A 27,022-nucleotide genomic window follows, 5' to 3' on the forward strand; every position below is an offset into this window, starting at 1 on the left:
ATAACTGTCAAAGAAAGACCCCTGATATCCATTTATCAGATTGCCAAGAAGAAAGACAAGTATTTAAAGATAAAATTATGAGGACTTGGATAGAAAGGATCTGAATTTGCCCTCCAAAAAAGTCCCCCAGGAATAAGAGGCATGGACCACTAGAGACTAGAGAAGAGAAAGAAACTTAAGAAAACAATAAAAAGCATTGTTATTGCTACAACTTGTCTGCAACCAGCTTAGGAAGACCCCCTTACTTTTTTTTTTTTCAGTCTAGCATTAAAGACCTTTTGCTTAGAAATAATCAATTTTGCTTGGCAAAAAGGCATCAAGACATACAAGTACTTTGGATCAAATTCTGTAGAATCAGCCTATTTGAGATACATTAAAGTTAATGCCAAAACCAATATGGTGTTCTGTTCACAGTTCCTTGCTAGAGGTTTTAAAAGCAGAAAAATACTGAAACTCCAAGTCTGAAGTGGAAACTTTTTATCTGTAAATACAAACCACCTTTAGATACTAACCAGAAGCTATCAAGATTTGATAACTCCAAATTAATCATGTATTTTTTAAATCCTTGATTGTTAGGAAAAGTGGCTGTTTAGAAAAACATAAAGCTGAGTTGGTACCTTCCCTTTACACCAAGACAAATTCCAGAAGTATCAGATGTTGAAAAGGAAAAAAAATTCTAAAATAAAGTAGGGATTAATATTTTTGTAATCTTAGAATGTGAAAAACTTTTCTAAACATGACATAAAATTCCAGAAACCACAAAGGAAAAGCTAATAAATCGAAACATATAAAAATTAAAAATGTCTGAACTGTCAGAGACCATAAACAAAGCTTTAAAAAATTAGGAAAATATCTTTACCACATGTTACAAGGTTCATAACCTTACCTGATATATGAGAACTCTTTAAAATCAACAAGGAAAATGAGTGCATTGAAAATTAGATATATAATACAAACTGGCAATTTTCACACCAAAAACAACAGGGAAACCTAACAATGTGTATCACAATTTCAAATTTATGAACAGTTTGACCCAATAATTCTACTTGTAGGAATTAATTCTAAGGACATGCCATATAGAGATATTCATTAAAACAATGTTTATTGACATTAAAAAGCTGAAGTCCACCTAAATGTCCATGAATTGGGGATTAATCAGAGGTCACAAACAAAATGTTTTCAGGGGTTGGCACAGGCGGTAGAAATAAACTCCACAGGCCAGTTGCAAAACAATAAACAGGAAGTGGTGGGATCCGTGGTGAACTGGAAAGCTAATACGCATTTCAGTAATTCAAACTGTAAAAACTGTGTGTGCCACAGGCCAAACTGGCTCTCCCTTCCCCAGTCCCCACACACTGGAGGGTTAGATGTGTAATCTATAGCCATGGGACAAGTACTGCTGCCTATTCTCTCTGTGACAAGCCTAAGAGGGTCCCCTTACTCGGAATGCTCATCTAGTCTATCACATTTGAATAGGTACAGAAGAGTTCACTGATGTGGCAACAAAGACTGTCAGGATTGGACAAAATCTTAAAGGTCACTTGGTCTGACAGGAAACTCCGTGAGGCCGCAGTCATTCAGACTTGTTTAGATCCAGGTAAAGAATGTAGAGGGTGAGGGAAGGACATGGAAAGTGATTGAGTAGAAGGCCAGAAGTCAGGGAATGAGGACTAGACTAGGCTTTCCTGTGGGATTTTCATTTTCCATAGGAATAAAACTAAGATGGGAAGGGAGGTGGGAGAATAGAAGAGGGTGAAATCCTGTGCATCACACACCATCTATGTCACCGTACATAAGACTCCATATATAGATCAAATTCCAGGAACTCAAGAACTACTCTCATATAAACGGCTGAATTCATAATACCATTGTTAAACATTCCTTTAGCAATAAACTTCTGGGCTGCTGTTATCCTCACTAACCAAGCCAGCACAGGGAAGTTGCTACAGATAATGTGACAGATTGTATATGGTATTTTTATTGCAAGATCTTAATTCATCCCAGGAACTGTTTTAAATTATCCTAGAATGGTTGTAGTTTATAATTACAGTCTCAGCAGCACTTCCAAAAGTGGAAAACCTCCACTCGAACCTGGAATGGAACGTTTCTTCCCAACTTGTGAAAATAACTTTATGCTTGGTCCTGCCATATCTGGGAATGGACAGCAAATTTTCTGACTTCACTTCATTTTAAACTCCACTCCTCTAAGGTTTCTGAAATTCAAACTAGATACATCCATGTCTGCAGGCTCCAAAATCTTAGAATAATTTTTGCCATGATTTTCCTAAATAAAAAGCAATGGAAGTGACTGGTGGGGCTATGAAGTGGGTCCAGGTCTGCCCTTCTTCCAGCAGCTGGTCACTTTCTGAGTCAATGCTGTGTGCAGTATGAGCTCAGTGATGCAAATGGGAGCACTGGACAGCTGACGGCTCCCAGATAGATCTCTCTGCCTGTCTATAACACACACACTCACTTGAGTTACTTTACACTAATAACTGTACCAATAGGATTAAAGCTGTTCTGAAAAAAAAAAAAAAATCAATGTAGGAACTATCTAGGCCTTATAGCTTCCAAGCAGGCACGGAAGGGAAGCAATGTGGTCACAGAAAACATAAAAGGTCTGTCAATGTTTCAATTAGCATGCTTGATATTTAAACCCTAGGAACAAGAAAGTCATAACAGGATTAAGCTCATTTTAGGTATTAAATAAATGCCTCAAAGCAAACAACGTTTGCTCTAGGAAGTGGGAACTGCCACAGCAGAGCTCTCAACAAAACTGGGAAATAAGTGTTGGGGCTTCCTCCTACCTCCCTTTGCTTGGGTGGCCTGCCTCAATATCTTTAACTCTTTCCCTTTTCTGGTGGTTTATCCACCTCTCCCACCTTAAGTGTTACAGAAGTAAATAAAATCTACTGCCTGCTTACTCTGTCAGACACTCTGCTAAGCACTATAAAAGCATTTTAAAATGCAATCTTCTCAATAACCCTGAAATAAACATGATTAGTATCTTCATTCTAGGTTGAGTGACTTACCCACGGTCTCATAAATAATGAAGCCAGGATGGAATCCAGGTCTATCTGGCTCTTGGTGAGTATGTTATACTGTCTCCTATCCTCATTTTGGTCTCCAAAGCACCTCTTTGCATTTTAGGACAGGGAAAAAGCCTTACATATGCTGAGCATCATTTCCACGCTTTACACAGGCTCTCTTGCTCAGGCCCACACAATCCCTATGAGCGAGATGTGTTAGGCTCCATTTTAAAGACTGGCAAACAAAGACCAAGAGAGTTTGAGGGCTCTTGAAGACTTTAATCTCACCTTTAGCAGATAAAGAAACAGAGCTCCAGAAAGGTTAGGTGGCTTGCTTAAGGACACAAAGCTATTAATAGTTACTGTCAGAGCTGAGACCTGATTCCTGATCCGCTGCTCTCTATAAGCCGTCATTCTGAAAGGAACCCACATATTAATAATAGAGTAGGAACACCAGGCACTTTACTAATGTTTTATGTGCTTTATCCAAGTACAATCAAAGGGATTCCCAACACTGCAATTCCAGTCAATGTTTTTCTAATAATGTTTTATCAAAGGGGGAAAAATCTAAATTCCACATCTATCAAATTTATAGTCCAATTAATGTGTTCCTATACACACAGATGAATGGATATTACAAAAAGAAAGTTTTGCAAAGAATGTATAAGGAATTCAAACAACATAATCAAATAACACATTTCTGAGCACCTGTGTTCTGTGGCTGTTTGCCAAGTGCTGGGAACACTGGAGAAAGAAAATATGCAGCGTTGGAATTAGATGAATGCTCACCATTGGCGCATATGTAACAGTTCTCACGTTATTCTGAGAAAAATAATGGTCTTGGCATAGAAAATGTGGATTTAAAGCCTGACTCGATCATATGCTGTGATGGGACAGGTCACTTAGGGGCTCTAAGCCTTTCTGTCAAATGAGTGGGAATAAGATCCACTGTGCAAGGATAATGTGAGAAGCAAATGGGACAAAACATTCACAGGGACTGAACACAATAAGCACTCGATAACTATTTTCATCAATTCCTTCTCAAATTCTATAACCTAGCTTTAAGAGAGAAGGTGCCTCTGCCAATAAAATTTAAAATAAGATAATGAACAATTAGTATGAATATTACTAAAAATATTCAATATCAGTGGAGTAAGAAAAGCAAATTAACAGAAAAGCTATTACTGATAGGACAATAGACAGCAGGGTATAGGAGAAGAAAAATTAAGAACCAAGTGCCTGAATGAGACTGACAGAAACACTGTGACAGAGACATCACCAGAAAATATGCCAAATGTATGCTGTCGCCATTAAGATGCCTCTACAATAAACACTTTTGTTTCCACCAAGGTTACATTTGGTCAAAACCAAAAATGTTCTTAAAATAATAATGTCTCTTTAGTCAGCATGACATTTTATAACAGCACAATTACCGCAAAACCCATCCATGCAAAGTAAATAAGAAACAACAGCAAAAAAAGGTAAAAATTAAATTGTTCCAATAAGAGAAATTATTTACAAAATAATTAATGAAACGTAAAACTTGTCAATCTGCATTGAGCTCTGAATAGCATGAAAAATCCATTTTGAGTCAATAACAAATACTCCTCCAATGTCACAAAATTCCCGGTAAGACGCAATTAACCTGAAACCATTCTTCCTGGTTATTCTAGTTCCTATCACATATTATTTTAAAGCTGTTTCTGTTTTCTTTTTTTTTTTTTTTTTTTACATTTACCACAATAATGAGTACATAAGAAAGATGATTCTTTTTCCTGGTTTATACGATTAAGTACCCAGTAGGGCTCACAGTGATTTCTGTTTGTTTTTGGTTTTGTTTTCATGTGAGAAAATGCCTAAGAGTTCATAGGGACAGGAAGCAATCTGAGGATTTGGGTTCTACACTTAATTCTGGCACTAAGCAGGAAAGATAGCTCTGTCTCTGGACTCCAGTTCTTCAAACTATAAAAGGGAATAAGAAACCCCACCTTGCTCCCTCACAGGAACATGGTAAGCATCACCAAATGAAAGAACAAAATATGAACACACCCGTAACTATCTGAAATGCAACATAAACCTAAAGTGACAATAATTTTACTATCATCAGCAAACAGGCATACCAGAAATCTGGACTTAACTGTTCCCTTGGCTTTCCCCTGCTTTCTGGATTATTTGTCATCAAAGAGCTGATGATTTTTTTTTTTACAAAAGTAAAATAAAGTGTGAAAGAATAATATAATAAGTAATAACACTTAATACACAATGAACCAAAACCAAACATAAAACAGCTTTATAATTCTCTAATAGAATTGTACCATAAAATAAAAATCCTACCATAATTCTGAAAGTAAACTTGGTTCAAATATCCAAGGCTACATTTCATTTGATCCTATGTCCAACTCTGTGGGACAAGTATGACAGGTGGCATTATGCCTGAGTTTTACAGACTAAAATCCTGAAACTCAAAGCGTAGAGCAGCTCACCCAAAGGCCCAGCTAAAGCCAGGGCCCTTCACCATTCTTATGATGTAATTTAATGTTCATTCTACTGGTCCCATGTTATGAGGTGCCCCTATTTTCAAGGAAATTCACTTTACACAACGTCAAACTTCTAGGCTGGTAATTTTATCATTCCTTTTACACAGCTTCACCATAAGGGAATTCCAGAGGGGAGACTGTGCACACAAGAAGTGAAAGGGTGGCATCTATTGGCAGAAGTGTGTTGCTGCAATGGAAGTAGTTAGAGCTTCAAGACTGAAAATACCAGCAACGTCAACAGTTCATGAAAGTGAGTGGAAAAAACAACCATATTGATAGAGGTACAAGGGGAAGAAAGCAAGCAAGCAATGAGAAGTTCTAAAAATGATACTAATGATCACTTTGGTGATCAATTTCAACCAGAAATAGTTTTAATTCCTTTGTTTTAAAGCAGTTTTTAAATCAGTCCCTTTGGGAGCAAGTTTTCTTTGGGGAGGTAGCTGTGGTTTTATAATGGAAGTCAATGGCAAATCACTGGGAAAAAGTTTAGGTAACTGAAATTTACTCCATGAACAATGTTTCAAGAAAGGAAGGGAAAGTGGAGGAGGAAAGGAGGCAGCTGACGTTTATGAAGTGCCTACTGGTTAAGTATCCCTGATGCAACATGCTTGGGACCAGAAGTGTTTCACACTTTGGATTTTGGAATATTTGCATTATGATTAACTGTTGAGCATCCTTAATCCAAAAATCTAAAATCTGAAATGTTCCAATGAGTACCTGCTTTTGAGTGTCATGTCCATGCTCAAAAGTTTTGGATTCTGGAGCATTTTGGATTTCAGATTTTCAGATTCAGGATGCTCAAACTGTATTATGTTGCAGGCACTTTATATGCATTTATCCCATTTAACGCTCACACAGACATAAAATATACCCTAAGGTTCTAGTATTACCTGAATTTTACATTGAGGAAAATGAAGCTCAGGGAGAAGAAACTGGCTCAAAGCTACTCAGCAAATGGCAAAGTCAGGATCTGAACCCTGAATACCTGACTCTGGTGATCTTAACTACCAAACATATACTGAAATATCACTTTGGTACACATAGACATGATGTCCATACAAAGAGATACAACTGCAACTTCATAAAACCTTCTAAACAAATGTGAAATCTAACATTTTTCAGTCAAAAAATTTGGATGTATAGAACAACCAATACTCTGAGTTGTGTCTTTTTCTCAGTAGCAATCCAATAAATTATCATCAAACCTCCTCTTTGAATCATCTCCTCAATACTACTTAATCCCTACATTGTCAGTTCAAAATCTCAGTTATATCAGCATCGAACTCCAACAGAGAAAAGAAAGGAAGAGACATGCTTTCCATTCAAGAAATATTATGCTTGGTGTAAACATGTCATCAAAGATGAAAGATGCTCAGTTGTGTTGTATTTCATTCGAGTAGTGGAGCATCAGGATTTCTATTAAGTAAAAGTGGTCCTGTTTGTTGGGAGAGGGAAATGACATAAGGACATCTTAGATAGTGAAAAAGCTTCCACATCATGCTTTTCTTTCACAGACACTGGGCTACAGAAGCAAGTATCACTTTTCAGAGTTCTAATAGAGACTCTTTGGATGGGGGGGTGAGCAAACTGGCACACGATCTTCTCCCTTGCCTTATCAACATTTCATGTCCCAGGAATATGGATTACTGAACTGTCAAGAGTCTATGTGAGAAAAAAATGGGTGGTGAAGCTGAGAAGAAAGATATCTCTGACAGCTCAAAGGAAGAAGAGTAAAAAATATACATCTAGGTGAATGAGATCATAATTGAAAGTCATGGTTGTGGATCTAGTAATAGAAAAAATAATTTACATTCACCTCAGCTAAAAACTAAAAACTTTGCTTTCTAGAACAACTAATTTACATTTTAAAATATTTTTCAGACTTTGGAAGCTTCTTCATGAAGAATAATCAACACTGAGTTTACAATCATTTATCTTTCTCTTCTCTGACTTCAAATCATAGCAAAATTAAAAAAAAACTGAACCAAATCTGGCCTTGGTTGTAATGAGATTCAAACTCAAGAATTTTCAGGGTGTGATTACAGCAATTAGGAATTCCAGGCCTCCAGGTTGTTAATCCCAACCTGGCAATGTTTTGACACCTGGGGCAGGCTAACAATGTTTGCCAGGAGACTGATCACTCACTCTCCCGCAACACATAATGTCATGACTGAATTAGAGTCTTAGGGGCTAGTTTATAGAAACACACCAGACAGTGGCAGAGAGAAACTCCTAAATAAATCTACTGCCTGCAAAGGTAATAATTATAAAAAGTATCATTCACTATTTATGAATAGGTTTACCAAGCAATTAACTTTAAAACCACTGCAAACAACCTAAATGTGTATCAACCAAAGACTGCCGAATAAGCTATGGTACACGCTTAAAATAGAATACTAAGCATCAGAAAGAAAAGAATGAGGACTTTCTCTATATATTGCTATGGAGTGACTTCTAGGATATACAGTTAAGTGAAAACAAAAGTAGAGGAAAGTATGTGTAGTACACTACTGCTACTTCAGAATGGGAGTACAAATACACATGTATTTGTGTGTGTGCATATGTATATACACACATAAATCCCCAAAACATAACAACAAAAAAAAAGAGGGAAAAAACAGAGAGGGGATTGGGATAGAAGCTAAATCTGAATAACTTTGTTTTGTGGATTTACCTTTGGAACCATATAGTTTATATGAAGCAAAACAATAAAAAAGCAATATCTAAAAACAGAAAACAAAATGAAACAAAAAATCTATCTGCATATTTTTGTTTGTGGCATAACCACATAGAAATTATCCCCAGTACCTTTTTTTTTTTTTTTTTTTTTTTTTGAGACAGGTCTTGCTTTGTCACCTGGGCTAGAGTGTAGAGTGCAGTGGCGTGATCACAGCTCACTGCAACCTCAAACTCCTGGGCTTGAGTGATCCTCCTGCCTCAACCTCCCAAGAAGCTGCGTGCCACCATGCCTGGCTCCTGCCTTAGCCTCCCAAGTAGCTGAGACTGCAGGTGTGAGCCACCACACCAGGTCTCACTCTTGTTCAGGCTGATATCAAACTCCGGGCCTCAAACAATTCTCCTGCCTCAGCCTCCCAAAGTGCTGGGCTGCAGGCATTAGCCACTGCACGTGGCTTCCAACTAGCTTTAACATACAATAACTTGACTGTACATCTCTACTGGGAAATGCCCTAAGGATAAAGAGAACTGCAACACAAATCCTAAATTGTTTTCAGTCATAATTGTTGGTGGAAGTACAGGTATTGTGTTTCTGAGGCTGACATTTACGGTGGAATATAGAGCAAATGAGTAATTATATTGGTGTTGCTGGGAAGTTAAGATATTTGGCATGGGGAAAGATTACAGCTGTAGGATCAAGGTCGTTAAGTGAAAAACTGGCAGTGTTCAATCTGTACTAGAAATAGCATAAGAATTCATGAGTTTGCAATAAACACATTTCCTAGTTTTATCCATTCAAAAGGCCTAGAAAAAAATGACCTAACAGCAACGGTCATACATTATACCCAGACTGTGATCTCTAAATACCATTTCCCACTAAAAGGAACCAGAGTTCCTTCAAAAAATGGCTATTTCCAGATTTGGGGTAGGGAACAGACAAGATGAGCCTGGAACACTTCACCATACTAGAAAGCAAGGAAGCTCTCAAAAAACTACTGGGAAGTAAATCATACCTCAATAAACCAGATTTTTAAAAAACTACAGGGTTTTATCAAGATGAAACAATTTGAACATAAGGAAAATTGAAAGGATTGAAACACATCTAATATTTTTAAATCCATGAATTCATAATGATTTAAAAAAATCACTGGTTATCTTTCGAGAATGCTAGAGACCAACTCATTATTTTGAAATGATAAATAAAAAGAAAAAAATTAAGCACATATTCTGTCTTCTCTATATAAACTGTACCTGAGAGTAGCTACATAAATAATGAAATGCTGCTTCATGGAAGTATTTCAGTTAGTAAACAGAGAAGGAATGATCAAATGTCACCATTTTTAACCTCTAATGAAATGGCATGTAGGCAATGACCTTCAGTGGCTTTTAACAACAGAAAAAGAGAGATGGCCATGTAACCAAACATTATGAACCTCCTGATGGAAGTACATACCTAGGAAATATCCTTGCCAGGAAAAAAAAAAAAAAAAAAAAAAATTGAACCTGAGTCTGATCAAGCTTCTAGATCAGCATTTCTCAGAGTAGCCTGTGGACCCCTGGGAGATCCCTGATACCCTATAAGGAGGCCTGTAAGATCCTACTATTTTCATATTAATCCTAAGACATTATTTGGCTTTTCTACTGTGTTGACGTTTGCACTGATGGTACAAAAGCAGTAGTAGGTATGACTGCTAGCCTTAGTATGAATCAAAAAGTGGCACCAAACAGCATTAGTAGCTAATACATTCTTCACCACCACAGGCTACAGTTTTTAAAAAAATCCAGTTTCCTTAAGAACATCCATGATGAAGTAGTAAAATGTATTAATTTTATTAAAGTTCATTTCTAACAGTATCTATGATGAAATGAAAAGTCTGCACAAAGCACTTCTGTGATAACTGAAATACAATGGTCATCTTGAGGCAAAGCACCTGTGCAATTGAGCTATGAGTGCAACCAGCTGCTTTTTTTGTGGAACACCATTTTTACTTGAAAGAACGACAAATTGTGGTTATTCAGGCCTGGGTAGGTAGCAGACATTTTCTCAAAAACGAAAAAAGTGAGCCTGTCACTTAAAGGAAAACCACTGATTGTGTTTTTTGCCAATGATAAAATTCAAACTCTCAAATGAAAATAAGAATTTTGGAAAACTTGAATGCACTGCTGTGAACTTCACAGCTTCCCTACATTCAGACACTTTTCTGATGAGATATGGTCATAATTTCAAGGAATGTTACTTTTTTTAATACTGTATAATGAAATGTTCTAACATTTAGAAGATCTACGTAATTCAGTGGACCAATGTTTTCCAAATGACCAATGGGTGTTACAAAATCATGTGTGAGTAAAAGTTCCATTCAAAATACAAAACAGACCAATGAACTTTAATATGCAGAGTAAGAAAAGTTCATATGTAGTTTCAGATTCTACATTGCCACTTACCTTTAAGAAATCACTACTTTTTGAGTTTTGGTACAGAGTCAAAGGAGAGTATCCACAATTATCTGAAAAAGCTATTAAAATACTTCTCTCTTTTCCAACTATACATCTTTGCTAGGCCAGACTTTCTTGATAAACTTCCACCAAAATAATATATTACAACAGACTGAATGGAAAGCAGGTATGATAATCTGTCTTCTACTAAGCCATACAGACTTTTAAAAATGTAAACAATGCCATTCTTCTCATTTGTTTTTGTTTTGGGAAACATGGTCATTTATCATAAAAAATATTTATATTAACATATAATTAGTTTATTATTAAGTGAATTAATAAATTCTTTAAAATTTTTGTTTTAGTTTCTAATTCAGTAAATACCAGTAGATATAACCCACATAAACAAAAGCTCTTTGGGGTCCTCAATAATATTTATAAGTGTGAAGGGGTCTTGCAAAACACTGGTCTAGATCAAACTACCAATTTACTAGACATTCAGGGAACATATTAAACAGCATCACTTAGGTGTAATTAGCATGTCCAGAATGTGGGAAACTATATGGGATAACAATTGGGTTTCAACAGTACCACAAAGTATGGGGGCTGCAGGGTTGCAGGAAGGAGGGGCTATAAATTAAAGGCAACTTAAGAGATATATCAACCAACTGCAAGGTATGAATCTAATTCAAACAAACTGTAAAAAAATATTTATATATGAGGAAAACTAAACAGTGACAAGGTATTTTATGGCATTAAGGAAATTATTCTTTATTTTTAAAGGCATGATAAAGGTATTATAATTATATTTTCATAGGGGTCTTTAATCTTTTATAGATATCTATAAAATATTTAGAATGAAATATGCCTAGAATTTGCTTCAAAACAATAAAGAGGTAGGGACAACAAATAGTGGAGGTGAAGAATCAAATAAAACAAGAACAGTTATGAGTTGATGACTGTTGTAGCTGAGTGATGGGAACTTCATTAGATTTTATCTTACCGATGGAGGATGGTATATTTAACGATATGCACTAATTTTTTAAACTCATTTTGAAACAAATGAACGGTAAATTCAAAGAATGTTCTGGGAATGTTCCTTTTGTCTCTATGAAATGGCAGATAGAGTTTCAAGTTTGGGTTCCCAAAAAACATCAAGATGCATCCTTGAGAGCATTAACTTAAGCATAAGCAAAGAAAGCATCTCTACTACCATATCAATCATAATTTTAAATTACAAATAAGGTAGTAATAATTCTCATCTCCCAGCAAATATCTAATTTCTAAAGTATATAGCCAAAAAAGCAAAGAGTGTATCCTAACAAGAAATGAATAATTGACTGTGCTTTGACAATTCAGTAAAGCTTCTTTATAAACACCCAAAGAAATCTCAATTTACAATCAGATTTGGAGCCTTGATCTGGGAATGAATAATTAAGACAGTTTCAGAAATCATACGTTATTGTCGGCCTCCTGGGAAAAGCTAAGGGCTAAAATTTATTCTTCTTTGCCACAAAAAAAGCCATCTGAATGGCTTATAATTATCCAGGGAACCCGAACGATCAATCTTGTGCAGGTTCTGTTACTTTCATCAAATTAATTTTGAATTAACACTTTGGTGGTTTTCTATCCTGATGGACCCATTATTGCATAGAGGGATATTAGCTCTCTGTGCTGCATTAGGATTCTATTTTTAATTTCTCTCATAAACCAAGGAAAAATCTAGAATAGTACTAAATATTTCCAGGACAAAAAGGGTATACTAGGCACTAATTTACTTCACCTGAAGGTCTCTCCTTCAGTCCCTCCCCCCCTTTCCTACAGCACCCACACTCTTGTCTTCCCAGCCACACCACAGGCGTGGGGTTCCCACAGACATGCTTCATGTTTCAAAATACACTTCAAATAAGACTCTTGATGCCTTCTCTGGGGTTCTTGCTGAGGTTCTTGCTCTCTTTTCTGGGCTCCTACAGCACTTTTTTATACGTAGAATTTACCAGAATAGCTTAGAGAGAGGCTATATAGTATACACGGGTAAGAGGATGCACTTCGTAACCAAAGTGCGTTGGTTCAAATCCCTACTGTGCCACTCACTGTCTGTGTAACTGTACTCAAGTACCCCCTGTAAGCCTGTTTTCCTTTTTCTTTAATTTACAAATAAATAAAAGAATTGTATATACGTAATATGTACAACATGATGTTTTGAAATATAGTAGGCCCTCCTTATCTGCAGGGGATAAATTCTGAAACCCCTGGTGGACAATAAGATATTAATAGAACAATTATATAACAACAACATACAGTTTACAATTTCATGGATAAAATATTCATTATTACTATAGATCTTAGTAACTGTAGCATATGACTTTTTCTTTCCATATTAAGTCTAGAACTTTCATCTTTTCACTTACAGGAAGCACTTTACGGCTTCTCTTTGGCATGCCCGAATTGCAAGCATCACTACTTTTGCACTCTGGGGCCATTATTAAGTAAAATAAGGGTGACTTGAACACAGGCACTGCAATACTGCAACAGCCAATCTGACAACTGAGTTGGCTGCCAAGTGATTAAGGAGCAGGTGAAGTGTACAGCATGGAAACGCTGGACAAAGGGATGGTTCACATCCAGGGCAGGACAAAGCTGGACAATTTTAAGATTTAATTACGCTATTCAGAATGGCGCACAATTTAAAACTTATGAATTGTTTATTTCTGGAATTTTTCATTTAGTATTTTTGGACTGCAGTTGATTTCAGGTAACTGAAACCTTGGAAAGGGAAACCGTGGACAAGAGGAGACTACTTACTGTATGTACACACTGTGGAACAGCTCAATCAAGCTAATTAACGTGATTTACTGCACATACGTATAATTTTTTGTGGCAAGAACACTTAAAATATACTGTTACCAATTTTTAAAATATGATATATTGTTATTAACTAGTCAGCATATTGTGCAATAGATCTCTTGAATTTATTTCTCCTATTAAGCCTCAGTTTTTTTACCCATAAAACGGTAATAGTAACATTACCTACTTCATAGGATGGTTGTGAAGATTGAGCTAACATATATAATGCCTGGCACATAGCAAATTCTCAATAAATCTAAGCTATCACTACCACAACATATCAAAATCACTGGATTATTTTCTCCTACATTATGAGCTCTCTCAGGGTAGTGACAGTATTTGAGTTTAATTCAATTAGTTGAATTAAATATTGAATTAATTCAGAGACTATGTCTGAGTTTAATCGAAAATAGCATGCTAACTTTAAGCCAGGCAATTGCTAGGTGTTAGGAATACATAGACGAGTAAAATAAAGTCCAGGCTGTCAAGGATCCTACAGTCTTGCCTATTCACACATAGTACACACAGAGGACTTCAAAAAATATAGATTGAATTAATATGAGGGGGCCACCTACTAGCAAACCTTTTTATAGTGTAAGTCATAAGAAATCTGAAAATGATTTCATTTGAATAAATAAGAAACTTACTTCAAAACCTAAGGATTCCAACAGCTAATACTCAACAATACTTGCAAAGATAATAATTGACTGAAAAGTACTGTTGGTTCCTCTCTATCTGCAGAAGCCCTGGCTAACACAATTTAGACCAAAACCAGGAAAAATCTAAATAGAAAGTTTAAAACATATGTTGCTCTATTTTTTTAAGTTAAGCAAGTAATATGTTAACAACAGTAATACACTCTCTTTGTAAAAGCAGCTAAAACTAAAGTTCTCTCCAGAGGCAATGACTCTTATCAAGTTATTTTTATATCCTGTCTTTTTTATCTGTGCAGCTGCATGTGTGCATATATATACAGGAATGGGTAGCATGGCTTTAATATACTCTTATATACACACACGTATGTTTCTCAATTCTATTCTATAACCTTGATCTATATTCTATTCTTATGCCAATATCACAGTACTTTCATTATTGTGGTTTTGTGGTACGTTTTGATATCTGGAAGTATAAGTCCAACTTTGCTGGTCTTGTTCAAAAATATCTTGAATATTTTTATGCATTTATATATCCATATGAGAAATAAATATGGTATTATATTTGAAACATCTATCTAGGTTTCCAAATTTAATGACATAAAATTATAAATTATAATCTTTGATCATTCTATTAATAACATTCTTCTATCTCTAATAATGCTCTCTCCCCTATCCCCTACTATACTTTATTGGTATTGTCTTCCTTTTTAACTTGATCAAATCTGCCAAATGTCAGGTACTTTCAAAGAACCTGCTTTTGGTTTTATAGATCAACTTTTTTGTTTGTTTTCTATTTCATTAAATTCTGCCTTTATCTTTATACTATTTTTTTTTTTAGCTTATTTACACCCTTTCTTGTACCCTAAAAAGAAAACACATTTAAGGGTATAAATCCTCCTCTGAATAACATTTTTTGCTGCATCCCATAGGTTGTGAATTACAGGGATCTGAATTTTGTAGGGTTCTTATAATTCATTTCTAAATAGTTTATAGTTTCTATTTTGATTTAATCTTTAAAGCAAGAACTATTTAAAGATATATTTTTGCATTTCCAAATGGGATAAAGTAGCTTTGGCTACTTTTTGCTGTTAATTTCTAATTTTATTGTATTATAGTCAGTCAATGTGGCCTGTGATTTCTGTGTGGAGATTTCTTTCTGTGTACTTTAAAACACAGTCAAATTTTATCAATACTCCAAATATGTTTTTAAAGTATCATGTATATTTGAAAAGTTTTTCTATTTTCTGTTTTATCAACCTTGTTAATAGTGTTAGTTTTTTGTCTAACTGAAATGTCAATTTCTGAAAGGATATTTAAGTCTTCTTGTTTAACTTCTTAAAACTATAGTTTTCTCATTGCTCCTTCTTGCTACACATTCTTGGTGCCATCCAAGACATACTGTTTCTTCACTGTTTAGAAACACACCAACCAACTCCCTTGCCACAGGACCTTTGCATGTGCTATTCCTGCTGCCTAAAAAGCTTTTCCTCTGGATATTCACAGTTCATATCCTCATCTTCTTACCAAGGAGGACTTCCTGAAACTACTCTATTTTTAAGAGCTACACCCACATAGACACTCTCTCTCTCTCTCTCTAGCTCTTTGGCTTTATATTTTCCACAATACTAGCACCATCTGACACATTAAATATTTTACTTATTTTCCTTCTTCTAGAATGAAACTTCCATGAGGGACAGGTTTCTGGCTGTTCTGTTCACTACTATATTCCTAGAATAGTGTCAAATACATAATCACACACACACAGAGGCACTAAATAAATAAATAAACATACAAGATGATAAAAATAAATGAAGCTGACTCTAACATGGGTTCAATGACTAATCAATTCAGTAACCTCGGGTGAGTTATTGTGGTTCTCGAAAGATCTCTCTCTAGATATCTAAGACCTCAACTATCATTAGTTGCATAAACTATGACATTCCTGCTATTTTACAAAAGTAGAAATTAGGTTATGGAAGAATGACATCATTTCCTCTAGGCCAGTCAACAGTGGAAAGCCAGGACTAGAAAGGCCACCTGAAGTTCAAATCCAATGCTTAACTAAGCTCTTTTAGAAAAAAGAACAGAATTATGACAGCTGAATATCAAACTTCAGGATTTAAGGATATAAAAATAAAGAATTCCTAAAGAGAAAAATCCTTTCTAGAAATATTCAAAACAGGCATACAGACTCCTTAGCTTTCTTCCCAAATTTTTTAGTGCCTCTACTCATTAAATCCTTGTAAACATTAATAAGAGTCTGTGGTTGAAAGAGAATGTTCCACAGCAGAGAAAGGAAAAACACACCCAGTGTTTCATTAGAAACTTTGGAATACTTTATATTTATCCTCTGAAAAAATTCAGAATAATCCTCTCAGAGAGCCTAAAATTAGGAGAATGGTTAGCAGAACAACAAGGACACTACAAAACAGTAAAAACTGTCTTCCAATCTAATTCTTAAATATAAAATCAAAATCTCAAATAAACTATTAAAGACAGTTACATCTTCATTTGATGGAGTACTGCTTTCTTAATTTCCAACTAGATGAAAAAAAAAAATATGGCAAGTGAACAAAAGATTTTTAAGACAAAAAAAGATGCCACTAATTAGGGACCCAAGAACTGCCCAAACCTCAGGAGCTGCTGATGGGGACAGTTATAGGAGACTCAAAACTGTACAAAAAAATGCTCAAGCACTTTCAGTGAAATGACAGAATTGGATGTGCAATATTGCAAATAACTTCCCCCTGAAGATATAACCATTTACTTTTAACTACTTACAAACTCATAGTCTCCATCCTGTGGTACTTTCCAATCTGCAGAATTTTTCAGTGGGCCAGGCACACTCTTGCCAAAACTGCTGATCTGGTTTTCCTTTTCTTTTTGTTCAAAATATTCCAGAAAAGATGGTTTTGCAGGCTGCATGGTCTCATCCCTTCCTGAAAACCAAGAAAAATAAAAAGTGAAAAGGAACACTCTTACATTTTAGGTAAGTTTAATAAATAGATCTATCTCCAGATGGGCTACAGTCTCTGGATCAATGGGTCTTTCTATTAGATAAAAGACTCCTCCTTCAAGAATCTATGAAACTACAAAAAAAGGGACAAATGCTCACTCAAAATATTTCTCAGAATTTCAAGAGGATGCAAGGCCTCCCAAAATACACGCAAAAATTTCTCTGAGGTCTCTTTCTCTAGATGGAAAGATTTGGGTGGTGCAATGATTCTGAGTAAGCTGCTCATAATACATTTTAGGTCTCCTATAGCAAATAGTTTCTGTAATCTTTAGACTGAAAACAGAGATGCAAGCAAAAGTATTTATTTAGCATCTATCATATACAATATTCTCTAGAGACATTGGAATAGGATGACACAGTAGGATGACTTTCCTTGATAATCTCCTAACCTAATTGGAACGACAACAAAAATATGCATAATTAAATCACATTCCATCTACTCTATGAAATATCATGTAACTTTTAAAATACTATCTATAAATGGTTTACAATAAAATTAAAGGGAAAATAGGATAAAATATTACATACACAGTATAATCTCAACTCTATAAAATTATATACATAGGAGAAAAAAAAGTCTGTAAGAAAATACACCAAAATGTTAACAGGGTTTGTCTCTAGTAGTAGGACTATAGGTGTTGTTTTTTTTTTTTGAGAGACAGTGTCTCACACTGTCTCCCTGGCTAGAGTGCAGTGGTATCATCATAGCTCAATGCAACCTCAAACTCCTGGGCTTGAGTGATCCTCCTGCCTCAGTCTCCCAAGTAGCTGGCACTACAGGCACGCATCACTATGCCCAGCTAATTTTTCTATTTTTAGTAGAGATGGGGTCTTTCTCTTGCTCAGGCAGGTCTCCAACTCCTGAGCTCAAGCGATCCTCCCCTCTTGGCCCCCCAGAGTGCTAGGATTACAGGTGTGAGCCATGGTGCCTGGCCACTACAATTACAGGTGATTTTATTCACTTCTTTTAATCATTTTTTAAAGGAGATAGTACTAAATAGGTATTAAATAAATATAATTAATGATGAGAGATACATGTGTCCAGATCTTGCAGGTTGGGTGGTCAGGGAAGACTGGTAAAGCGGAGCTTAGGTTGGGCCTCAAACCACCCTGGAGAACAGAATCAGCAGTTACCTTGCAGCCGTTACCATATAAGAGCAGAATACAGCAATTACTAGTTATTAGTAATAATAGCAAAAAGAATTACTTTACCTGGCATAACTTAAAAACTGAGCTAGCTGAGTGTACCTGCTTCATATGTTAAAGTATCTTTATGCCTGTGATTAGTATTCTAACATGGGGAAACACAGAAGTTTTTTTCACTGCTTTCCAGGAACATGTGGGTTTACACACCCCTTTCCCACAGTAACCAGGAAAAAGAACCAGAAGGTTCAGAGCCTTAAGAAGTAGATGGGTAGAGGGCTAGAAGATAAAAGAACAGCAAGTATTTCTCTTTGGGCATCCTTGTTCTATGCAATCTTCCTTATCTCATGACACTTGCCTGGTCCAGTTTGAAGCCAGCACCCTGACTACCTCTCAGACATTTGTCATCTTTCTCACTGTCACCACTGCCAAGTTCAACAGTAGCCAGTCCCAGATTTGCCCACTTTCAGATGTTGCCAATAGCTTACCACACTGTTGCTTCTCCACTTATAGAGAATTAAACACAAAATTTGCTAGGACCAGTTAACGAGTACATGGTGTTTTGTGTGCTCTAGGTGCTTCTCATGTTTATTTTGTTTAATTGTTAAATTAAATTGAAGGTATTACTTCATAATATAGTTCTGCAGGAGCTACAACAAAATAAGACTTGTACACGGTGGTGCTTTGGATGTGCCAACAAGTCAGGAAGATATGTCCTTTCTCAGTCCCCTCCTCTGAACCCAGAGGAGAGGACTGGCTCAGAGACAACTCTGTAGCAATGCTACACATAATCCTACACATTAAAAAAACATTGTTCAGAAAACCTCCTAGAGCCAGCAACTTCAACAGTACTGCCAACTGCTGACAGATACAGTATATAAAATATCCTAACAAGATATACCAACCAGCTGAACAGAAGAGAAAGTCCAGAAGCAAAACAGAAAGTCCAAATGGGTATTCAAACAAGGGAATAACTATTTGGAAAAAGATTAAATTGAATCTGTATCACATCTTAAACCTGGAATACTCCAAATGGATAAAAGATCTAATTGTAAAAATTAAAACCATAAATACTAGAAGAAAACATGTGCAAATGAAACTTAACTGTAGCAGAATGATTAATTAAAAAGTTACACGTATCAGATTACCAAAAAGCTAAAGTTGATTTTGGAGGCAGCACAACAGAAAAATCCCTCTCTTGGAATTTTATGTTATGTATATTTTAGCACAATTTTTAAAAATCAGAAAACAATCCCTATCCTGCAGTTCAAAGATTTAGATTTTGGTTCTGACTGTATGATTTTAAGAAAACCACAGGTTCCCAATCTGCAAAAAGAAGACACTAGGCCAGGTTATTTCTAATTTCCCTTGTAGCTTTGAAAATTTTACGACTTGGCAGTAGAATAGGAAAACATATTTATGCCCCAGTTATTGATAACTATTCAAAAGAAGTAGTTCTTATCTCCAGAGAGATTATGATATTTGATTCTTCTAATCTAAAATATGTTACAACCAGATGTGTATGGGCATAAAACAAAGACCAGGCCAAACTGAAAAATAGGGCTCAACAAACAGTTTAGTGACAAGAATGTCTCTTGAGTCTTTGGATTTCTTTTTGTCGTTGTTGTTTTGTTTTAACAGATGGGAGAAGTGATTCAAACTGTAATAAAGATATCATCTAGAGATACAGGTGATAAAAATATTTTATGTAACTAAAGCAGAAAAAAATGAATGAATCAACTAGTAGGGGAAGTCACTTCAACTGACAAAAAAACAGTATACATTCAAAAACAGTTAGGTGATGCCTGTATTTAGTGACTGCATAAATTAAATGCCTCCACCGTAATGATTCTTTCCTTATGTGTAAGGTTGCTTCACTGACAGATTAAGGTTGTGCGGAGGACACAGCATTCCTGTTGTGACCAGCATTTCCTTAATAACACCATAATTAAACTGTAGCACCTGTTCTCAGTCTGATTTTATAGACCAGTAATAATTCTCGGTAAACATATTTGTATTCCTACCACAATTAGTATCTAAGATAAATTGTTTTCAAAAATGGCCACAATAATATTCTCCTATTATCTTCATCCCTGAGTTACACCCTCCCACAATAGGCTGAGCTATCTAACTTGCTTTGGTCAATGACACAATAGCAAATGTATAGCAAGAAGAAACTAAAAATTATGTGTATTCTACTACAATGAAAATAAATCTGAGTGAGGCTGCAAGATGGTGAAATACCATGTGGAGAGGCCGGTCAGCAGATGTCTCAGCTGAGGACTTCATAAATCAGCCAGGTGACTAAAGAGCAGAGCAAACTAGCCCAGACTGGAAGAATTGCCTAGCTGAGTCCAATCTAATTGCCAACCTACAGAATCATGAATTAAATAAAATGGCTGCTATTTTAAGCCACTAAATTTTGGGGTCGTTTGTTATGCAGCAAAAGCTGATTACAGTCTAGTCTATCTGTCTGTCTGACTCTCTCTCACACACATACACACATTCAAACACACCACACTAAACCTACAAAAAGAGTTTCATTCTTTGTGAACTCAGGTTCAAATTCAACTAACATTTACTGAATACCTTCTATATTTCAGGCTTTCTACTAGGTGCTTTCACATGATATTCTCATCCAAACTTTATGACCCCCATATAAAGTAGGGAGGGAAGAGGCTTTGCACTTATTAGGCACCTACCAAGTGCCAGGCAATGTACTATTTCACTTAATCCTCAAAGAATCTTTTGAGGTATGTATTTTTATCCCCTCTTATAAGGTAAGAAATTTGCCTATGATTTCATAGCTAGTAACCAACAAGGACAGGATTTGAATGCCAATGATCAGGTTTTAAGTTTGGTGAACTGCATCTCGTATTGTAAATTCTCTAAAATCAAAAAGATTCTTGACATGTTAGAATTGCCATTAAGTTAAGTGCAGAAAAGAGTGAGGGAATGGAATTTTCCCAGTAACCTTATCTTTGAACTTTTCTTTCAACACCCTTTAGCTAGACAGATGATCAAGTGCGCTGGACAGCAGCCTGACAGCGCTGAAAAGCATGAGCGAATCATTCCAAGCTGATTAAAGGCCATGCTGTCCCCAGGGCTTCAGCTAGCTGGTGGGCTTTTTGTTTTGACTTGAGCTACAGTATTTTTTCAGATGGATCCCAGGAAATGAAGACGTTCAGTTGAATGATGATACAAGAAACCTAAAGCCATAGGGAAAATAGACTGAGCAAAGAAACCAACCCTTGAAAATAGTCACATCTTGCTCTGATTCTTTTATCTGATGCAAGAAATACATGAACTCCTATACTATGACTGGCCTATTTTTCGTTGTAAGCAGCATTTGTCAAGCTAAACGGACAATCTGTCTAAGCCCACAGACAAAGGAGTGAATTCATAAGCAACTGCACCTTCTATTTATTTTTCTTTGAAAAATGCTATGCAAAAGCAAAAAGACACAACAACCCAGATATCTATTAAGTGATGAACAGATAAATAAAATGTAGTATATCCATACAGTGGACTATTATTAAGCAATAAAAAGAAATGAAATATTGGTACATAAAACAACATGGATAAACCTCGAAAACATTATGTGAAATGACAGAAGCCAGACACAAAAAGCCACATATTGTATGATACCATTTACATAAAATGTCCAGAATAGGCAAATCCATAGAAACAGAAAGTAGATTAATGGTTGCCTGGGAATGAGAGGAGAATGGGAAGTGACAGCTAACAGGATTATCAAAAAGTCTGGAATTCAATAGTGGTATGGTTGCAATACCTTGTTAATATCCTTTAAAAAAAACCAACTGAATTCTATGCTTTAAAATTATAAATTTTATAACATGAATTGTTTCTCAAAAAATAGTAAAGCTTTAAAAATTAGATTACAGTGATGGTTGTATTATACAACTCTGTGACTATATTAAGAACCACTGAATTGTACACTTTAAATGAGTGAATTGCATGGTATGTGAATTATGTATCAATAACTCAATTTTTTTTTAAAAAAAGCAACAAGACTCCTTTCTTCTACTATTTGTTCTTATTTCTGGATTCATATGAACTATAGCACAATGTCAGGGTAGTTATAGGTGGGAAGGAGCTTGATCAAAGATTAAAGCCCACTTTTCCACTGGAATGACTACTGGACCTTAAATTTATGACCTTCCATCTCAAACCTTCATTTTCCAGACTGTTGCTAAGTAAACCACAATGGTCACTCTACTCTTTCCTTAATTCCTCTAATAACTCCTTTCTACCTAAATAGTAATGAATTCTGTTCAAACTAGAGAACTGGGCAAAGCCTGCATTTCCTTTTCAGTTTCATGCGTGAATATTTGCAAGAAAAAAACACCAGTAATCACTCATATTTTTTCTTCTGGCTTATAATGCTTTAATGTACATTCTTATCATACACTTTATTTTTTTAATCTAACATTGTTATGTGTGTGTGGTTTTTGGTTTTGTTTTTGTTACCAAATACTTAAGCACTTTACATTAATGAACTCACTTGATTGTACAAGTTACTATCCAAGTTGTTGTGTGTGACCATAAATATTTCTTTATTTATATCCCAGTGTTTTTTGAAACCACTAAGAATCACTAGAATCATAAGCTACAAGATTCCCTGGAGCCCAGAACAACTCTTCCAGTTAAGCAGTTTAGTTTTGTTAACTGCCTCTAAGTGAATTGAGTTGATTTCTGAGCAATGGTGCTCTAGTTGTTTTAATTCTGGTGAGCTGCAATACATCTATTCAAAAAGGTCTAAATCCAAACTTCAAAGGGTTACTAACTACAGCAATAGGGCAGCTCATCTAAAAAGATAGAAAAGGTTCACAAGTGAGAATGGTTATCACAAGAATTACCTAATTGGTCTCACCTTTTTCAGTCTTTTGAAACTCCATTATATCACTTTCCTGATCTTCACATATCCTATTACTAACAGAATCAAGTTCAAACTCCTTACTTTGGAATTCAAGGTCCTCCAAAATCCAGTCAACACCCACATATGCTTCAGCCAAACTGAACATTCGATATACATTTCTACCTTTCTGACTTTGTACCTGCCTGGAACATCCTTCCCCAGCCTTCCTGCATATCTGAGTCCTTGCCTTCCTTTTCACAAATCCTTTCACACTTTTTTGTACCACTCACCCAGCATTTGTCCTAGTATTTCACTACCTTCATATGTAGAGGTCCTTCCTTCTAAATAAGTTGTGTCATTATCAAATACCACTGTCTGAAGCACCCAGGGTAATATTCTATGCATGTAAGGAATTAGAAAAAACAGTTATTATACAGTAGGCCTGCTGTAAATATTAGATAATGATAATGACAAATATCATCTTCCCCTTTTATTCTCCAAGTTCCTGCTCAGCAGTAAATATCTCTTTTGGTTTTTGTACACTACACAGTAATGATACACATAGTGACTACCTAATATATACTTCTTGGTTGGCATTATTTATTTTTAACAAATACTGATACTAAGTTGATATTTCTTAGAGCATAAACACTTGAAGAGAATCATCTCCTTTCTCTTTATAGATCCATTTAAATCGATATTTGAAAATGCATCTCCATTTTTTTGCTGAACAAAAATAAGGTCAGAATAGCTTCCAGGGGTGGGGAACCTGTGGCCTCAAGGCCACATGTGGCCCTCCAAATGCCCAAGGGAGGTCCCTCAACCAAATCCAAACTTCACAGAACAAATCCTTTTAACAAAGCCACACTTAAGGATCCAGAAGGCTACATGTGGCCCCAAGTCTAACTTAGACTACCAGAGAAATATATTCTACTAACTCATCAAGACTGACTCTTACGTGTAACAAAGTATATCTTTTGAAATTCACTTTCCTTTGTTCTTTATTATTATTATTGTGCTACTGCCCTCTCTTGGAAAATATATTTCCCCTATGGCTGTTGTTGGCTCTTCTTTTACCAATATACTATACTGGAGCAGCTATCTTTCCAAAAATATAGGCCTTGAGCCCTTCACCCAAGTCACACTGAGATCTGGTACTTTGATATCCTAATACGTGGTCTGGCAGGGTCTTCTGAATGAATTTTCAGGCACCAAGAGTCTGTGCTTCTTGGCTCATCCCAAAAGAATCAAGAATGTTAATGGTTTCCAAAGATAAAAGTGGGCCCAACATCTGGACACAATAAGAAAAACTGCACAAACAATTAGGATTTAGTCTCCACTCTGGCAGGATGACCTTGAATTATTTGTGAAACTGTGAGAAAAGTCTGAGTACCAAGATGTCTGCTCTTCTATTGTAAACCTTACCCAGGAGGGAGCTTCTGATAAAATGCACAGTGAACCATAGTGATTATCTTTCAGAGATGGAAAAAATCCAGCTGGTAATAAATTCCACAGTATTAAGATAAGAGTTTGAAACTTTACAAAAGAAGGCTCATGTGGATTCAAAGTCTGGCCTTCTTTAAAATCTGTCATTGTATTTTGAGCTATTTAACAGATTCTCAAAAACACATATATTATTGCCAAGGAATTTAAAAGACACACACACACACACACACACTCCCTCTCTCTTCTTGGCACATTGGTAAAAATATGTTACTGAAACTGACAAGTGGCCTTCCTTTAGTTCAACCATCTTTATGCCAGCCCTGAGACAAACTTGAGATGACATTTAGAAAATACCATTAATACCAAGAGTAAAAACAAAAAGCATAGTTATCAAAAGAAAAGGAATTAGGATGAAGAAAATTGGCCCTGGTTGAAGGAATGTTTAGTTCAATGAAAAAACCACTCTCATATATTAGAAGATTCAATAAATACTTATTAAAATACCTACCATTTTGAGCATTTATCCACTAAGTATTTTACATATATTATCTCATATCATCTTGACAAAAACTACAAAATTGGAACTTTTATGCCCTTCAGACCAGGAAACTGAGGTTCAAAAAAGGAAATAACTTGACCAAGGAGACTCAGTTTATAAGACTCTGAGTCAAGTTTCAAACCAAAGACTCTGATTCCAAAAATCAATGCTCATTCCTCTACTCCCTTTTCCTTCTCTTGTCTTTACTCAGATATATGATTCCAACAAAACCAAATGTTTTAAGTTGTAGTTGTGGTATGTATAACTGCACTGATGCTATCTGAAACTCTCCTAGCTGTGAGTGGCAAGCACACATGGACACTTAATATTCTCTCATGATCGTTGTTAAAATCCTGAAAAGATCAGAAATTGGACAGAAAGCTTTTGTGGTAAGAGAAGTGTTAAAATACTTCAGTACTTTATGTCCTAATTACTTGCAAATGCTATAATCCAAGTCAGAGAGAGAGAGAGAGAGAACGCAAGAGAGGCAATATTGTAACAATCCCCTTCAAACAACTCCAGGTGTAAAGAAAATGGGCTGTGAGTCAAGAATTTCTATCTTATGAAGCTCTGAAATTAGTATCTGATGGATGGTGTAGAAATAAAATCATTTCAACAAGAGCCTGGGCCTTAGCTTGCTTTTAACATGAGGAAACTCACAGCAACAATAGGTGCCTTCATGAAACTTACGACTTTCTGGGGAACTATAAATACATGTTTTTACATAACACTATCTCAGTAATTTATAACTAAAATATGCTTCTCAGTTGCCCTAATTTAATTATGCCACTATGCTTTAAAATTCTTTTCCAAAGAGATTAACGTAGCATTGCTCTAGAGGAAAAATTAGAATTTTATTAACTAAGCACAAATTTTAAAGAGAAGTCATCTCCTCACTCCCTTCAGTTCACTGAGTCTAATTTAAAAGGCTTGAGTCAGAAAGAATCATCCAATTAGCAATCCAAGTTCTGCCTCCCACTGGCCTATTAAATAGCCTAGAGATGCGATGGGGAGACCAGCTGATATGCATCTCTTGGGAATCCAGCAAGGACAAGAAAATCATGACATTATACCCAATTGAGTCTTCAGAGGGAAAACCACTGCATGTCAAATCTTTAGCAGATGGGTACACATTATTGCAAGTGACCATCCTTTGGCCGGTCATTTCCTCATACGTGGCAAATGAATGTAACAGCTAAACTACAGATTTGTACAAATCAAGCTACCTCAGTTGTTCCAAAATGTTTTTGATTATCTCTGCCTCTGAAAAAAATCTTTTTTTTTTTTGCTTTCAAATATATAATTTACTTACAAAAATATTTTAATAATGTTTTTGAAAGCCTGGATTCTTTCTACTTCTAGCATGAACTAAATCTCCTCACCTTACTTCTAAATATTAATACCCTATTTGATAATGATCAAATAAAACACATGAGAAATTATCTTCCTTTAAAAAAGATGTCTGCTTCAGAATGGATAACAGTGAAACTTTTTCTGCATATTAAGACACAAAAAAGAGGTCGGGAGCGGTGGCTCACGCCTGTAATCCTAGCACTCTGGGAGGCCGAGGTGGGAGGATTGCTAGAGGTCAGGAGTTCGAGACCAGCCTGAGCAAGAGCAAGACCCCGTCTCTACTAAAAATAGAAAGAAATGATCTGAACAGCTAAAAATATATATAGAAAAAAATTAGCCGGGCATGGTGGCACATGCCTGTAGTCCCAGCTACGTGGGAGGCTGAGGCAGGATCGCTTGAACCTAGGAGTTTGAGGTTGCTGTGAGCTAGGCTGATGCCACGGCACTCTAGCCTGGGCAACAGAGTGAG

General features: G+C 35.9%; 1 protein-coding gene across 2 annotated transcripts in view; it reads right to left on the reverse strand.

Moving 5' to 3' along the window:
- STK4 (serine/threonine kinase 4) overlaps positions 1–27,022 on the reverse strand; it is an 82,820-nt gene that overhangs the window by 22,463 nt on the left and 33,335 nt on the right. For both annotated transcript variants that reach the window (XM_045529148.1, XM_045529149.1), the window contains exon 10: positions 16,960–17,117. In XM_045529148.1, coding sequence (XP_045385104.1) covers positions 16,960–17,117 — 158 coding nt within the window. The remainder of the gene's footprint in view (positions 1–16,959; positions 17,118–27,022) is intronic.

Source organism: Lemur catta, chromosome 17, assembly GCF_020740605.2.
Source record: "Lemur catta isolate mLemCat1 chromosome 17, mLemCat1.pri, whole genome shotgun sequence".
NCBI lineage: Eukaryota > Metazoa > Chordata > Mammalia > Primates > Lemuridae > Lemur > Lemur catta.